At 40.9% G+C, this 17,795-nt stretch overlaps 2 protein-coding genes across 3 annotated transcripts in view; one reads left to right on the forward strand and one right to left on the reverse strand.

Moving 5' to 3' along the window:
• The window catches only part of vps41 (VPS41 subunit of HOPS complex), a 46,595-nt gene extending 30,066 nt beyond the window's left edge, over positions 1–16,529 (reverse strand). Inside the window, exons 1-4 of one of the 2 annotated variants that reach the window (XM_035415374.1) lie at positions 16,441–16,529; positions 15,210–15,248; positions 8,113–8,220; positions 1,919–1,996 (exon numbers count right to left, since the gene is read on the reverse strand). In XM_035415374.1, the coding sequence (XP_035271265.1) occupies positions 1,919–1,996; positions 8,113–8,220; positions 15,210–15,248; positions 16,441–16,461 (246 nt within the window). In that variant the 5' untranslated portion in view covers positions 16,462–16,529. The remainder of the gene's footprint in view (positions 1–1,918; positions 1,997–8,112; positions 8,221–15,209; positions 15,249–16,440) is intronic. The other variant, XM_035415375.1, reaches the window with a different exon arrangement.
• The window catches only part of pou6f2 (POU class 6 homeobox 2), a 129,632-nt gene continuing 128,365 nt past the window's right edge, over positions 16,529–17,795 (forward strand). Inside the window, exon 1 of the mRNA XM_035415383.1 lies at positions 16,529–16,640. Within this exon, the coding sequence (XP_035271274.1) occupies positions 16,624–16,640 (17 nt within the window). The 5' untranslated portion in view covers positions 16,529–16,623. The remainder of the gene's footprint in view (positions 16,641–17,795) is intronic.

Raw genomic sequence — 17,795 nt, forward strand, 5'->3', positions numbered from 1 at the left:
ATCATCCCTGTGTAAAAAAAAAAAAAACAGACAATTGACAGACACACACTAAAAAGAATGTGGCGGGTGTCTTGCGTCTGAGTTGCATTAGAACTTGGCAAAGATGAGGACAAACAAAAATGGCGCAATTCGCAACGGTACAGAAAACGGCAGACCGAATGAACCGGCAAACAAAGTCAGCAACCGAAAGGCTACGCGGTCTGGACGCGGTTCCATTATCATCCGGACACGGGCGTTTGTGGGGAGAGAGAAAGGTGACAGTTTTTTAAAAACTAGTAGGAAACCTTTTAAACCGTGGCTGGTGTGAGCTGCCCCCCTGCATTAAAAGTGTAAAAAGCTGTTTCTGAGGTCACCCTGGGTGGGGTGGGGGGGGGGAATTGGGGAGGTGATTCACGGTGGTTCAAAGAGCCACTCTAATGCGCTGTACGTCTAGGGAGGGGGCCGTTGCTCAGGCGACGGCAGGGGTCGGAGGCGTTGTGACAGGCCAACGGGGGGGCTGCCTTGCATGCTGTCACTGCTCAGGAGAAATTCAATCCCTTCCTCTCCTTTATTGTTGGTGGATGCAATTAAGAAATTAAAGGGGAAATCAATTCTGAGTTGAGTGGAGTCTCATGTGCGCCCCCACGGGGCTTCCTCATACCTGCTATTCAAGGTACAAAGTTCCATTTCAATCATTTTTACTCTTTATTGCAGTGAACTTGCACTGTAAAAATTTTTTTAAAGCCGTAAGGCAAAACATTTATCACATTTTTTAATACACTACAGCAACAGTTTCCGAAAAAGGTTACTTTACATTTGTAATCACTTTTATAAGGTGACTGACTCTGCAGATTCAGTGCAGACTCACGTGATGAGTGAGACTTAAGTGGTTCTTAATTTCAGCCCTGAATCTACAAAATCAACAGGTAAGAGAAGCAGCTAAAATCCACCTATGGCATACATTTATACCTGAAATATTCATTATAAAACACGCAAGCAGCCATTACGGGGGGCCGAACAGAAACATCCACCTTGAAGCCATGAAAGAACAAATCATTAAAAGTTCCATGTTGATATGTCAAGCAGGTCTTTAGGAGAATGTTTTTTCCAAAAATGTCAGACAATTCTATATGATGGACATTATCACTTCTAGACTTCTATCTGTGTTGTTCTTGAGAGAAATCCAGCAAGCTTGTTTTCAAGTATCTAGACCAAAAGGCAGGATTTATGATTAAAAAAGATAAATAAATAAACAAACAATTAGCAATGTCAGGGGCCCTAATAATAAAGAAAGCAAAAGCTTTTCACATCATTACATCAACGCATCCTTCCAACGATAGCCGAGTTTATTCAAAGAGATTAAAAGCTAACCTAAAACTATTACGGTTTAATGGGTATCCGTGGATGAAGGCATAAATCACTGTCGGCCCGGCAGGCCTGCTAACGCTAATTAAATTTGAGACGTTAATTCAGTATCGAGCTCAATTAGCATTGATATCAGCGTGTGTCAGCAGGGCGCACAACACAGTCTTCAGCAAAGGCAAGGAGGTGTTGACTGGAGGTCTCCGGCACGGAGCAGACTCGGGTCACGACTCCAGAACGCGTCCGGGGTGCCTCGTGTTTTGCTGGCAGTATCCACGCAGGCGCGCGCGGCTGTGTGGTCAGTACTGCGGCTTTCGCTGTTATCATAAATATCTTTGTGTCTCATGCAGCATTTACCAGCACACTGATTTCTGGGAATTATTCCTCAGAAGTCCTAATTACTTAACTGTAGCTATTAGCTTAAGAATCCCGGAGATATGTAGAAGGAAATTCTAGCCACTGAATAGCTGATTTACCCCGGTGGTTGTTCTTGTCAACAGCGTCTCCGTCTCAGAGTCCTGCACTGGGAAAGTGGTCAGGCTCTACAAATGGAGATGAGTGTGAGGCGCATACTTACAATATCATACTTCTGAATGACATTCCCTTGAACATCCAGCAGGAAGACCTTCCCAAAGTGTGTGCCCAGCGCCAGAAACTGAGGAGGAAAGAGGAGAGGAACCAGACCTTTACTGAGGTTCGGATATTGATAGAAAAGGGAAAATGCAACCGCAGGTTCAGAAAAAACTGAAGATTGAAAAAGCACCTCTAAGCAAGTGACAAGCAAAACAACCTGCATACTAAAATCTGACTGGAACAAAATATAATAAAATTTATAATATAAATACAATTATCTCTCAGGAAAAGATAAATACAAATTTACCTCTAAATACACACTCACACAATTCACCCAAACACAAGTGTGACACCCGTGCGTATCAGGTTCAGACCAAGATGGACCCTTTCCCCAGTAAAGCTGTGACTGTGACCCTTCAAGACCAAGGGGTTTACTAGTGACTTGCATCTGAGCGGCTCACAGATCACACTGACAAAACCCCACTCCACTCTCCATGGTGCGAGTCAGAAGCCCGCATGAGGCATTGGGCGCACTGGTCCAGCAGACAGTGAGCGGCGTTTGTACGTGTGCGCACAGGCTACATTGTGTGTGCGCAGTACTGACGGACTGGGCCAGGGAATTAAAAATGCACTCTGCCAGTCTCGGGCAAGGGGGGGGGGGTTGGGGGGGGTAGGCGGGGGTGGTTTTGGGGGGCTGGGGTGGCCTCCAGAGCAAAAACTGTGAAATTGCAGGGGGAAGCCCTATTTATTAAAAACACAGCAGTGTGAAATGGCGTTTTGGACTATTCTAAATGCTTAAACATAATAAATGCGGCGCAGGCTGGCCTCCTCCACGCGCCACCAGCGACTCTCCATTTTCTCCTCCTTCCCGTCTGCTGCCATCCCGTTTCACTCTATTATTTTTCCATTCCAGACTGTGGTTCCCCCTCCCTGTGTGTGTGTGTGTGTGTATGTGTGAGAGAGAGAGAGTTTGTGTGCGTATGTGTGTGTGCGTGTGCGTGTGAGTGTAAGAGTGTGTGAGAGATACAGCATGTGTGTGAGTGTGAGAGAGTGTGTGTGTCTGTGTGTGAGAGAGAGAGAGTGTGTGTGTGTGTGAGAGAGAGAGAGAGAGAGAGAGGGAACACGGAGCTATTTTTGTTTCATACTTTCATACAAAGAAAAAAGTAAAAGATAAACGTAAAAGATATTTGGTAAATATTTTGATTGCCTTAAGTTGTAGAACGCAATGTAAAAGAAACATTTAAAAAACCCCTGCAATGACTGCGCCAGTGACTGCAAATATACCTTTCAAATTTCAAGTGCGGAATATCCATCCGTACCTGTCCACAACCTGCTTTTGACACTTCCATGCCTAGCAAAAGAAATATATCTTGATGCAGTGGGCTGTGCATTTAAGAAATACACAGGCCGGGCTTCTCCCGTGCCTTGGATGCAAAGTTACTCCTCGAGCCAACAATTCTACGATCCATCCGACCGATGCCCTCCTTTCTCCAAACTTCCTGCAAGCCTCTGAAGCCTAAACAATCCGGCTCGACCTCCAGGACACCCGCAGGCACGCAATGCAAAGGAAATATTTCTGTAACAACATTTCTTATTTATTTATGCTCTATTCTATTTTTGTACGTTTTTGTTGAGTTGTCGTTTTATTTAGGGTGAGGCCATGTATAAGCCCCTCGGGTTTCTTGCCTCTCCCTGCACTATTTCACTGTTTTTGGGTCTCTTCTGTTTCCGTTTTGTATTTTAATTGTACTAAATAAAATTTTTAAAAAAATCTAATCACTTTCCAAACATCGTGATACCACCACAGCTGTGCGTCTAGGGTGGTACATTAAGCTCTATTTATTATGAAATTCCAGCATATATATCTGCTCCCAGGTACTGGATAGGCATGTCCTGGCGAGAGAGAGAGAGAGAGAGAGAGAGAGAGATGCTTCACGCTTAGTTAAACTAAGAACAGGCCACAGTAGACTGGTGGAAGGAAGGACGCCATAAATTTATAAAGGGGAAGCTTTAAATTGTAAATAGTGAATCTCGCATCGTAAATCTACCGCACGGGCAGAGAAAAAAAGAAAAAAAAAAACGGTTATATACTGTTTATGACAAAGTTGAACAGCGATGCGAAGCTCAGGCCGCGGGCCCGATTCCTCTTCCAGCGGGCCGCCACCTGCGTGGGCGAACGGCCCGGGATCACAGCGCTGTCCACTCAGCTCCCAGCAGGGAGGGCTTTAGGGAGGAGAAATTAAAAAGGGGCAGGGGGAGGCTTTTTGGCATTAGATTAACTGTGCAACCCACCGCACACTTACCCCCCCCTCCCCCCCGCCCCCCCCCAGAGCCCCCACACTGCCTACCTTGCTCAGCGCTGCGCCACCACAGCATGCTTCAGTGCAGTCTATAATGAAATGCTTATATTTACAGGCACAGCTGAGCATGTCAAACAGAGCCCCCGCAATCTCCCCAAATAAAATAACACAAAATAAATAAATAAGAGGGGCAACCTTGCGAGTCCGCGCGGGTTTTAAAAGGATTTAACAAAATGGAATCGCGCAAATGAAATTCCTATTCGGGCACTTAAAGTATGAGGCAACATTACGGGCAATACGGGGGTGTTGGCGGGTTTTACGGGGTTGGAAGAGGGGGCCGTGTGTCACTGTAAGGTTGAACGGAGGACTGGGGAGGGGGGGTTGGGGCGTTGGGGGGGGGGTTGAGTTGGAGATTGGGGGATACTTGCGCACGAGGAGTGAAAACAGGGGAAGAGAGGCTCATTGGAAATTCAGCCCCGCAATGTCTTTCACTCTCGCAAGGTTGCCTTTTTTCAGCATGAAGGAAAGGAAAAGGAAGAAAGGGAAAAAAAAAATGGGGGGAGAAATCCCCTGGGTAAAAAAAAAAAAAGAAAAAAAAAATCAATAGTGGTTAATAAAACATCAGGTGTGGAGACATAACTAGGTATGACTATTCCGCTGCACAGGCCTGCATGGATGCACTCGGTGCCATGGCGATTAGCCATCCAGTGCAAACAGGCCCTTCTGAAAAATGTGATGCTTTAAAAAATGAAAAACTAAGGAAAAAAACTGTGGTCTGACCAGAGACACAATAAAAATGAAAACAAATAAAGGCCCAAGACTGGAAATAGGTGAAGGAGAAAAGTCAAAATGATAAAAAGATATGCTGCTTTTCTTAAGTTAGAAATACTTGTGAAACTGACTACTAAATGAGGTGTTATTTAAGTTGGTGATATGTCAATACTATTTCATTTAATATCAATAAGTGATTATTTCAAAACATTTCGAAAATGTTTGATTGTGAGACATAGTTGATTCACAGAGGATGTCTACAAAATCCATCCTTAATGACAATAGACATTTATTATGACAATGTTTAAAATTGTTGCCATTACAATGTTAACTAAATTAGTTCATTTGATATGTCTGAGACACCATTCCCATGCTTAATCAGTCAGACTGTTTTCATCTGAGGGTCTGTTTGATTCGCAATAGGAAAGGTATGTTTATACCAGTACAGTGTAAATCGGTACTGATGTACATGTAGTAGCCTTGTTAGACCCGTAAAGGAAGATGGACGAGCATCTGCCCTATAGCCTAAACAGCGTGCATATCCATTTGGTTAGTACATTTTCACACACACAACCTCTTGTACCTATTTACACGTAACTTCTGTATAAAAAAATGTTGCTAATGATTATGATAGAGGTAATATGGCCGTTCACTATTAATGAATAAAAAGGGTAACTAAAAGACGGCATTCAGTCGAGCGCATCCCTCTGCCAACACTATGCAACTGTCAAGATATGCCCGTTACACATCGGATATTCGCTTAACTTAAAAAATTTCTTCCACGCTCTTCACACCAGGCGATGCATGCATTTTCATGACTGTATGAAATTTTAGTCAGTTATTACAACACCATGGGGCAGATTAGTAATATATTTGTTCAGTGGCAGAAAAACAGTTCCCCAGCATGCCCCAGCTGAGAGTCCCACAAAGTTTCATGGTGTTACATGCCTTCATAAATATGTCCTTTTGTGAGAAGCCACGCTCACAGACACACGCCCACAGACACACCCACCCTTTGGCCAACTGGTGTGAAAAGTTGACCAGTTCTTCCTTTGCCCATGACCAAGCTTTCGACAAAGTTTCATGCAAATCCGTTCATAACTTTCGTAGACATCCTGCTAAAAGACATACAGACGAAATGGGGCGAAAGCATAACCCCCTGGTCAACTCTGTTTGAAAAAAAAAAAAAAATACATCCAAAATTTTAAACAACATGTAAAAAAAGGAAGACTATCGTTGGGAGCCACGGACGTCCTGACTCCTTCACACTGCAATGCAGTTCATTCCACATTGCTATCAACTAAAAGTCTAGTTGGTATTTGTTTGTTCTGTTCAGGTTAATGAGCTTAAAGCTATATGGCTTTAAAATCCATGTAATTCTGAATATGGTGGGAACAGGCCATATGAGTAGACTTGTTATGGAAATGTCTCACTGCATATTAATTATTCAATGTAAAAAAATATACCGATACAGTAACAAATGTTCAAAAAATATAAAGCAATCATATTATCACCAGAATTATGTACCCACGTAGCTAGCATCCACCTAGCTGAATATTTGCAGATTGGAAAATACATAATTTAAAAAAACATACTGAGCCATCCGACTGAATTCATCAGCATGGTCAACTGAAATCTTATGTATCCAGGAAGACAACCAATGCCTCAAAGCACTAATGTGGTCATCTACAGAATTGGTTAGAAACTGTTTCATGTTTTGGTAAAAAGCTTAGGCTTTTTAAAACAGAGACTTATTTTTTCATCATATGCTACGAAGTTACAGTATCGTGCTGGAGTAAAACTAATGTATTTCTCTTGTATAGTATATTTGATCCCTTTATTTATTTATACATACTCTGCATATATTTATGAAGTAAATTAACCGCTAAAAAGCACAGGTACATTTGCAAGGAATGATCAAATTGTACTTTCAGTTTTATAAGGCATTTCTGAAATCATTATTTGTTAAAATATTTGTTGGTAACTATTCATTTAACCTACCCAGGTATTTTACATTGTATGTGTAAATACTGGAATATTTACTCAAAACTCTCTAGGTCTGCTCACTATATCTGCAGGTACATTATCCACACGAATCACGCATTTTAAAATGACTTAAGGGTGAGTTCAGCTTCGAGGGCCTTCGCCAAATGAAAATAATGTGTGCCGTTGTTTATATCTGGAAGTTCCATCACAGCCTGTGGGTGAGCCTGTGCCAATGGAGTAGAGTGTGATGACCTTAAACAAAGGAATGAGCCGCATCGATAAACAGCAGAACAACGCGCACATTGACGCTGTGCGAACAAATCCACGCACCGAGCGTTTTCAGTGTCTGCGCTGGTCAAATGTACTCTCTTCTCAGAGATTTTGTACCCCCTGTCTCAAGGGTTAGGGTTGTTTCGTAAACTGGGCTGGAGTTCAAACAGAGTACAGTACATAATGCGCTCCTGTTCTCCTGTGTAGAACACGGATAAGGACATTTTTCAGGGACGGATGAGTATCTCGACATCAGTATTGACAACTACAAGGAAACCTTGCATAGTTGCGAGGACACCAATCCATGAAGAGAAAAGGCCACGTTCCATTTGTGCAACTCACAGCTACGTTTGAAATGAAGTTAAGAAAAAAAATGCTCAATGTCACACAGCTGAGATATCGACCATCAACCCGTGTGTTGAAGCTGGGCTGAAGCTTGTAAGAAACTGAAAAACCTGCTTCGTAGAACATTTTTCACTGTAACGTCATAGAAATGTAAAACAATTCAAATTGACTATTAATTTATTATGACTGTTAATTTAAACTCATGAGCTCAGCCACTTATATATTTTTTGTGTTTTTATATTTTCTCATTACAAAAGTATTTGTTAAAAACAGGCTTTTAGCCATCCACTGTAGTTGGCTTCTCACTGGAATTATCTCAGAAAAATTGTAGTTTTTACTCTTGGTCCTGGAGGTGCAAAGTCTAGAATCTTTTAAAGATAGTAGCTGAGTGACATTTGAGTTCCTGCGTAATCAATGAGTCTAATTACGTCCCGACTGGTCATGAATATCAGAATCAATAACCCCTGTTCCTTGGCCCAAGCATGGAGCCATGAAGAGCCTTAAAAAGCCAGGGAACAGCCTTTACCTTATCATGTACGGCCATGCAGCTGGCTGCATCCTTCTGCAGGATCTCTGTCACTCCATTGGCCAGTCGCTCATATTTAAGCTTGGGCTCCTCTTCGCTGTCTTCTTCCTAGAACAGACCAATGACATGCATATATGCTCAGCACCTTATTTAGTCACAAACTTTACAATAGGTAACAGACCAGAAGCCAAGTTCTTTTTGGCCCTATGGCCAAACATGTCTCTAAATGCCATCCAAACACATCCATGTGTTTTCATTTTAATGAACCAGTTCAGATACGGGAGTAGTAGTATCTGTTACAGATTTGAGTCAATATGACTCAATGTCCGTGGAAGAAATATACCGTTCCTTGGCATGACACTTGATGTTTTTTTTTGTTAAGGGTGAACTGTGTTACAAATGGGATTGAGATAATTGGGCTAGCTAGTACTGTAGCTAATGAGCAGTCTGGGCAAGCTCAAGTTTTACTTGTGTGGAAGCACAAAGTTTACTTGACTGTTGTTTTTTTTGTAGTATTAATATTCAATCCATTCCATCAATGAAAATCATACACAAATCACAAAAAACTCAGATGTCTTCCAACTCGCTGTGGAAACAGCTGGACAAGCACAAAGTGAGCGTGAAAAGCTACCTGCAAGAGGAGGCTAGGGGGCTGCTAGGCGGCACCATGCTAATACACTGGGTTCCAAAATCCTAACCAAGGCAACCGTTTGGGCAAATGCATACTTGACTGTAGAATCACCACTTTTTTCATTCCTGACAATGGAGAGAGGGACGTTTTTGGTCAATTTGCTTCTTCGTCATCTGATCGCCCTCCTCCGGTCAGTCGAGCGGCCGCAGTCCTGCAGGTCAGAGCATGCTCTTCCGAGCTACCCGTATTGACCGAGTAAGCTGTAGCAATGAGCTGGGCCTACAAAAACAACTGGGCAGTAGTCCAAATTGGGAAAATAAATTGGGTTCTCTTTTTTAATAAAGAAAAAGAAGTGCTGTTCACAGACCAAAGCATTCATATAAACTCACAGCCATCTACACCAGCCACTAGTAGAGGAAATTAATCTGGACAATCTGGGCATTTAATTTATACCGAATATACCACAGATGGCAGTCAGCGTTAAAAAAAAATAAAGCTGTGGGAAAGAGTCGTATGACTGAGTGGTGTTCTATGGGCGGGGGGGTGGGTGATTTTCGAAACCCAAAGTTCAAATTCATTTCAAGATCAAGTAGACACACATGATAAATCATCAGTGAGTTAAACTCTTAAAGCCCAAAGGCCATGAAATTAGATGCCGGCGTCTAACAATAACATTGTCTTAAATTATTGCTTTTATCAGTCATTGATTTAAGGTGCAGGTCTATAACCCGTACAGTGTTGTTTACTGAGTGAGGCTCCCGTAGGATCAGGGGACACGGTCATTTTGGTACAAATGTGCTCTTTATTTAAAGCTTTGAACCATGTCTGTACTGTACATTATATAGTTTCTTTTTTTTTTTTTTTAGATAAAGGGGTTAATTTAAGACAGGCGGATTCTTATAAAAAGCCCTGGATTTTAAGTGGGTTTTAATGGGTTAAATAGATTAAGTATTTTACAGAGAGCAGTCCAATTTCCCCCTTTAAAGGTTAAGAAAAAAATAAGATTTGGAAGAAGAATGCCCATTCCCCCTGGTCACACTGCCAGTTCTCGGTATCGATCCAGTAACCTTCCGGTCAAGGAGTCAAGGAGCTCGCAGAACACCATGCTCATTACAGAACCCTCCCGTTACGCGCACAATGCAAGCACATTTCATTTCCCTGGGTAGCAGTGGAGGCAATAACACTGAATGGCATTGCCAGAACCTTTTCAGAACCTTGTTCATAATGCATGAATAATGTTTCCATTCCTGGGATGACACTGTACTCTTCAACATAAACCACAGTGTCTATTACACTTTCAGAAAATTTCCATGGGTTACAGTTCATGTAGCTTGATTTCTCAGGATGCCGTTTTGCTGTACTCCATTTTTAGACGCTGGACAGAGATAGCCATTTACGAGAGCATGTACAGTGTCTGCTGCATGCAACACCAAATGTATGTGTGGCCAAAGTGCGGATCAGCGAGGAGAACAAATAAAAGAAGAAAAGTTTCATTTTCAATAGCATTTTCTCTGCTCCCACTCAACCCAATGTCCATTTCCTGTTTCTCCCAGACATGAAATTTCTAATGCTTGGACATTTGTCACGGTCTACAAAGCCATTAAAGGAGTAAAAATGTCTTTACCAAAGGGGGAAAAAGGACTCTTTCATATCCCTTAATTTCAAACACTAAGATTTCCTCCCTTGTCGCCGTTTGCGGTCTCCTGCTGTTGTAGACGAGTGTCATTCGATTCTTTCTAACACTTTTAATTGGAGCCCAGGGGGCAAGTGTGACTTTTTTAAATCGCCTTTTTGCAAAGCTGTGGGGGTGACTGGCAGGATGCTCCTTCTCCTTCTTTTGCTATTTTTACTAAAAACATCACCATACTCTCCTTCCATAAAACAGTGTTTCCAAACATTAAAATATATCTCTACTGAAGAGACCTCTGTTTCATTCCAGTCATGTCATTAAAAAGAAGCAAATGCAATTCTTCACGTTCCAACTCGAAAGCAGTTGATCCTCAAATGGTAGGATGTGATCAGGCATTACTGCGGAAGGCAGAAATTCCGGAAGTGGGGCTGCTGGGTGGCTCATCTGACACCATGTTGCGGTGCACGGATGAGCCCAATGGACCTGGATCAAATCCAGACCATGCCAGCACCAACTGCGGCTGGTAGCTCCATATGGCAAGGTGCATTTGGTAATTGCGTCACACAGGGTACAGGAGGGTGCAATCGGTTAGTGAGCCACGTTTCATTACTCCCTAGTTGATCACCCCCCCCCAGTTGACCAGGTGCTCATGGAATTTATGCTAAGGCTGCATATGAAAGGTCTTCCTCCAACGCAATTCTGTGTGAGCTTGGTTGTGGGCTGCAGTGTGAAAAGAAGCAGGAGAACCGTGGTTGTCCACACTCCCGAATCAGCAGTGTTCCCGCATGAATGTAGCAGCAGGTGCAAATAGTTGGACATTCCAAATTAGGGTGGGAATTGGATATACTGGCAGCCATCGTGGGGCAATACATTTAAATGTTTTCAATGTAAAAAGAAAAACTGGAAACCGGGCAGAGTAACTAGTGTGGAAAAGAAGAAAGAGGTGTGTTTTCACCTTCGTGTCTCATCTGATTTTGACCTGCAGTGGGCCACGCAAGTTTCTCATGACACCACGGGGCCTTTCCATACTGCAAAAGACCAGACGAGTGCCTTTGGCAGGGCCCACGGAGAAAGAAAAAAAAAAAAAAAAACACTTTTTCTATCAGCGACGGACAATCACCGGGCACCTCTCCACATCTCCCGCGCTGCATCAGGCCGTCTGTCTGCTGACAGCCCCCCACCGCCCCCCACCGCCATGGAAGTGGCGGAACCGCACACAGGAAGCCGCGCCGCAATAAATAACTAAACAAACTAGGCTTGTAGCGATTCCACGGGATGCAGACAATCACAGGCTCTCGGGCGCGCGAGCGGAGGGTTCTGCTCGCGGATTGGCGGCACGGAGCAGAGCGAGGAGGCTAGATTTCATTTCCGAGGCAGGTTGTTTATTTATTTATCGTGCGTTGTTTTTAAGGAGGGGGAATTGTTTGCTCACTGTCTTCTTGACATGCCATTCTCCGTATCACTAAATGAGAGGTTCCATCTTCTCCTGACATGTATTATTTTATTTGCTCTTTCATATACCTGCTGTAAAAGAAGGAAGAAACAGTCTAGAATAATATTTGGACTTCACTACCACATTCACATTCACATGCCCATATGACAGAGTTATTATACTGTTTTTTGTTATTTTATGAATGCTGTTCTTCAGAGTAAGTTATAGCTTATGGCTAACTTACATACTTACATGAGTTAGAAAAACAGATCCAATCAGTAAACACCAATTATGGAAAACCAACAGTTATCTACCCAACACGCAAACTGTTATCAGTAACATTATTTTTTTCCATTATTATTGTTATTTTTTCTACATTCTACATCAACATTCTACAATTTTTCAAATGATCTCCTTTTCAGAAACGTTATCTTTGGAATCCTTTGCGAATAATTTGATTTGTTCTTGATCTTCTATAGCTGTAACAAACATCATGGCCTTTCCCACACTTGAGCGATAGTGCCTGGACGTGCCCCTTTGTCAATTTTGGATATTAGTTTCAGTTTTATTTTATCAGAAGAAAATATGACTCATTCCTTTTAATGCTCTCCTTTTGCATCAGTGATAATAATCTTGACAGGTCTCATACCAGTTTAGTTGACTGGTCAGTCAACAACATTAGACAGACATTGTGTAAACTCTGACTTCAATTTACCCACTTCTCAGTCTAATAGTTGAGTCATAATCTACCACAAGCACACATATAATTATAACTGGTTTTCTACAAGATATAGAAGTTAAATGCAGCTTTGTAGTAATGCTAAACAATACAGCAAGAGAGCTGTACTGATTTGTGAGGTGAAATGAGCTTCAATTATGCCCAGACTAGGCAGGTTGTCAGGATATTAGTGTAATGACAATGAGCTTCTGACAATGAACAGCAGTTAATAAAACAATGAAAACAAAACAATTAACATGCTGGGGAAGTAAACTTTCGTTAAACAAAACTATGCACATCAATAAATCGTCATCAGATGCACAGTCCAGCCTTTCATGAAAACATAAAGAAAATTGTGTTTACCAGTTAAAGTTACCAACATTGATTTAGAGCTGACATGGAGAAATCAAAACCTCAAATAACAGCGAGGTTTCTTGTACAGACAGAGCTGCCAAGAGTGAACTCAGCAAGGATGAAAATGAAATGAAATCAATACTTTTACTTAAATTTTAATGATGCAGGCAAAATTTACGCCTGTCTTGACTTGAAGGAAGACTTTGAAATGAACAGGGTGACATTTACACCCTCCTTGTTGGGAAAGACATGCAAAGAAACTAAAGATAGCCCTTCATGTTTTCAATTAAATTTGATTACATCTGAGATCTGAACTTCAAAATGTTTAACATGAAAGAAGACCCATTCATTGCAATGATGGCGACCAATAATTATTAAACACTGTAAAGAGGGCACTACAAAAAACACAAATACAAAACTCAATGTGTTCTGGAACATACAGTACAACATAGAGCAGTGGTTACTAATCCTGCTCCAAGAGATCCATAGTCCTGTAGGTTTTCACTCCAACCACAACAAAACACACCAGATTCAACAGCAACAGATCTCGTTGAACTGCTAATTAGTAGAATCGCATGTGTTCAATTAGGGTTGAAATGAAAACCAGGATGGTAGATCTCCAGGAACAGTGTTGGGAACCACTGACATAGAAGGACAGAAGCAAAAACAGCCTCAAAACCACTCAACCTGACAGGATAGAACTGCAACTGAACAAATAAAATGCTTTAGGCCTATCCCTTGACAAGCCTTGCTTCTTATTGGTGGGCTACAGTACTGAAATTGTCATAGCCTGAACAGGTCTGCATATACATGCTTTGACAGATGCTTAGATATACACTAATCTTTTCAGCCATGTGCCAAACTGGCATGACCTTGGATTAGGCCGCTTAATGTCATTTCTGCTCAGCCATCTACCCAGTCTGCTAAGTTCACGCACCCGAGGAACCGGCAAGACAGACAGAAACAAGCCACCAAACCACTGATGTCCTGCGTACAAGTAAAACAGACTGCCGCACTTACAGGTGCAAAAATCTCTCTCACAGCCTACAGGTCTGAACCCTATCAAGCATCAATGAATTAATTTGGAATTACAACAGGGTTTTCTACCTCCAATGACTAAAGTGAAAACTGACTGACTCTGTCGGGAAGGAATGGCATCAATTTCGTCCAGCAAAATTCCAGACACTGGAAGACTATGCCACAGAACACATGGTGGCCCAGCAACCTATTAACTAACTTAAAAGTGACTGCCATTTATTTTTTTGTTTAAAAACAGTACTGGACCTTTCACACCAGCAAGACAACCAGAGGTGACTTGAAAATGTCTGAGCTATATAGCATAGCTGCTGGTACTTGTTTACATTTCTTGCCAACTGTCCTCAATGTTTTATACTGATTAAATTTGCAGAATATTTGCTGGTCATCCTCAATAAAGGTTTCTGCAGTCTGTGGCCCCCAAAGAAGAAAAACCAAAAAGAACAGAATGGCTTGACCTGAATGTGGTCTTCAACTAAGATTTGCCTAGGATTTACTGGCTGTTTAGAAGAAAGGTATTAGGACCACATGCATTTGTTAGCTGTCTTTTGCACAATCAAATGATGCAAAGATACACAGCTGGCCAAGAAACACATGACCACTCAACTGCCTCATAACTTTTGCTTTCTAATTCTGTATAACATGGGATGTAATTCCTAAACAGATCACGTAATATCAATGTAAATACCGCCACATTAAAGCTGACAGTCTGCACTTTAACCTTGTATCCATTGTTTTATTTCAAATCCAATGTGCTGGAGTACAGTCCAAATAGCAAAAAGTGTGTCACTGCCTAAATACTCATGCACTGCATTGTATATTCAATATATTAGAATGTAAAGCTCATATATTCAAACATTTGAAAATGCATAATTTCCAGGAAATAACTGGGTGAATTTAATAATAAACTGGTTTTTGAGTTCTCAGGTGTTACATAGCCTACTTTATCTCTTCAAAGCATATTCAGGATAACACGAAAAATGTGCAGCGGTCTCCTGATTGGCTAAGTATGTAAAAGTGTTCACCAAGTACTGATCTATGACATCATATGGAAAATAATAATACAGAATGCCAGAACAATGTTATACCAGCCTTTAAAATAAAATCTAAGGCTATACTTTTTAAGGTTGAGATTAAATGTGACAGATGAAGTAGACATAATGGTTTGTTTTGTCTTTGGCTTAGGACATGCCTAACAATTATACAGCCATTAACTATTAGCAGGCATCACTGTTTTAGCGAAATGACAGATCACAGACAGGTAATGAGTGTACATGCGAAAAAAGATATTCTATACCTCAGAGTCATCTGTTGATTCTTCACTTGGCTTTCGTCCCTGAAAAAACAAACAAGAGGAAATAATTTAAATTTTATTTCATAACAGATGATATCAAGAATATGTGATTTATTCAGTCATCCAGTTTTGTGTGCTTTTCCACACGTTAGAATTAAAAAAAATGTAACCATATCTTTGTTATTCCATAAACTACATTGAACATGGGATTTTTGTAGTTGCAGAAATGAAAAAGGGCTCTAAATATTCAAAAGAGCAGCTCATTAAAATGTAATTGAAGGTTAAGAACCTCAAAGCAGAATGACAAAAATAGTTTTCTCTTTCTATATGCATGTAACGCATATCCACAGCCAACGTCTTACATAATTAAAACTAACAGACAACTGGCGAAAGGAGCCGATTAATGAATGAATGTGTGATTAATTCATGAATGTGCTGACCGAGTCGGAGATGTCTGATGTCTTATAGTTTGCCTTCTTCATTCACATTGAGCAAATTATCGCTCGCGCTGAAAAATCATCTGAGTTACGTTACTGTGTATATGCCATGCAAACCATTTCCTCTCTTTACCAAACTTTGGACCTGAGTATGTCATTCAATCTAATTCAAATGAAAGATATGGCAGATGCAGCGTTGCATGGGCCTGTATCTTCACAGCGTAAAAAAAAAAAAAAAAACCCCACAAATTTAACGACGAGTGTGTATGTGTGCAACGTAGATATAGCCTATATAGAACACCCAAGCTTACATCTGTTAGCCATTGAACGGAGTAACTGTCAGTCTACTGTTACATGTTTGACTACTTTCTTGACAACTTCTCATTCCTATCTAGCCATGCAAAACAACAAATCCAGTATATCACATGCAGATCAAGAATGATGGCCAGCAGAAACAGATAGCTGGCAGAGCTGGCAAGCTAATTAAATGCTTCTACGAAGCATCCATCGCAGCTCTTTTGTACAGGCACTCTGCTTTACTTTACAGCCTGTAGTAGCTACAGCACAACAAATCTTTGAGGCCAGCTAACTGATAGCTACTTAGATTTTTTCCCGTTGGCACTGCACTGCACTGCTAAAGATACAGTGCACTACGCTAACGATAGTGGTCAAACGATGTTAGTTTTTTACTTGAAAACATCGCCTCATGGAAGAAAAAGAGTTGCCAAAAGTGAAAATATATATGGCAAGTAAATAAACGTATTTATAGTTATATTTGTCATGCATATAACATTTACCTGCACCTCTACTTCCGCCATGGTAAAGACGAGTGAAATCACATGATAAAAACAGGAAGCTAATGGCTATGTTGTCTGGGACTTGTAGTTTTTTGCAGCTCGGTCTCACGACATTCACGCGAATGCGCACTAGCCGATGGCACTAGACCATTGAACACTTTTTGAAGCTCATATTCGAGCAAAATGGTTTTTCTCGAGAGGTAATGGCCCACTATCTTCAGTGTATTATTTAATAATATACGCAGAAAACACACAGCGATTTACGCAATTGAAATTAAGCCATCTTCCATGAACTTGATTAAGTTCATAAAGCAAGGAGCCTACAAGTTACCTACGCATCAATTATATGTTCATTTAAAATGCGTGCGAACTGAGATGTCGACTTAGAAGATATTTCAAAAGTGAGTTGTATTGGTACGCTATAGCAATGAAAAAGATAAACAGTATGCTTTTTAAATAAAATTTAGAATTTTTTTTTTTTTAAACTTGCGAAATTACGCGCGTTATGTAATGGAACAGTTAAACCGAGTAAACATTATGGGCTACCTGAATCTTTTCTGGCGTCCTTCGCCTGTGCTTGCTGAAAACACTACGGTATTAAGTCTTGAGACAGAGGTCGCCACTGTGCATTTGAAACTGTTTTGTAGCCATTTCAAAGAAAACTCGGGAGTTCCCTTGTGAATGTATTTTTTCAGCTATTTTGAATAAAAAGATAGCCCACGGATTGTGTAGCCTATTATACATTACCAAATATCCATTATGTTGTGGCCTTCAAGTACTTCTACTTTTGACCTCTTCGCAGTAATAATATTTAGCCTAACTCGTAACCTACATATGCTTTTTTTGGCACAGAGTAGCGTAGCATATCTGAAGCAACACGGTCAACTTCTTTCGTCGGTTTGTTTATATATGGGATACAAAAAGTAAAAACATTACTTTTCAGTGTAAATAACAGTAAACGCTAGCTTTCACAACATGCAGTGTGTGATTTGGGTTTATTTGGTTAATATATTTATATTTCTCTTCATTATATCCCGCACCCAAATTTAGGTGTTGATAGTTCAAAAATTATCAAAGGAGGGTTTCTTTCGTATTCTGCCTGCACAAATGTGCAAACGAATGCCAATAAATGTAAATCGTAAGAATCATCCCCTGTATTTGGAATTCGTATTTTAGTTCATTGTTAGCTAATTTGCTTGCACTATTTTTTATTTTTAGTTATGGGCTAAACACCTTTAGTCGTTGATTTGGGATTGCTGTTTGCCAGATCTGACACTGTTGCACATTATATCAGGTGAACAAATGTATGTTTTTCTTGTATTTTAAGTCAATCTGGAGAGCGTATGTATGCCAAT

This window comes from Anguilla anguilla, chromosome 4, assembly GCF_013347855.1.
Source record: "Anguilla anguilla isolate fAngAng1 chromosome 4, fAngAng1.pri, whole genome shotgun sequence".
In the NCBI taxonomy this organism is placed as follows: Eukaryota; Metazoa; Chordata; class Actinopteri; order Anguilliformes; family Anguillidae; genus Anguilla; species Anguilla anguilla.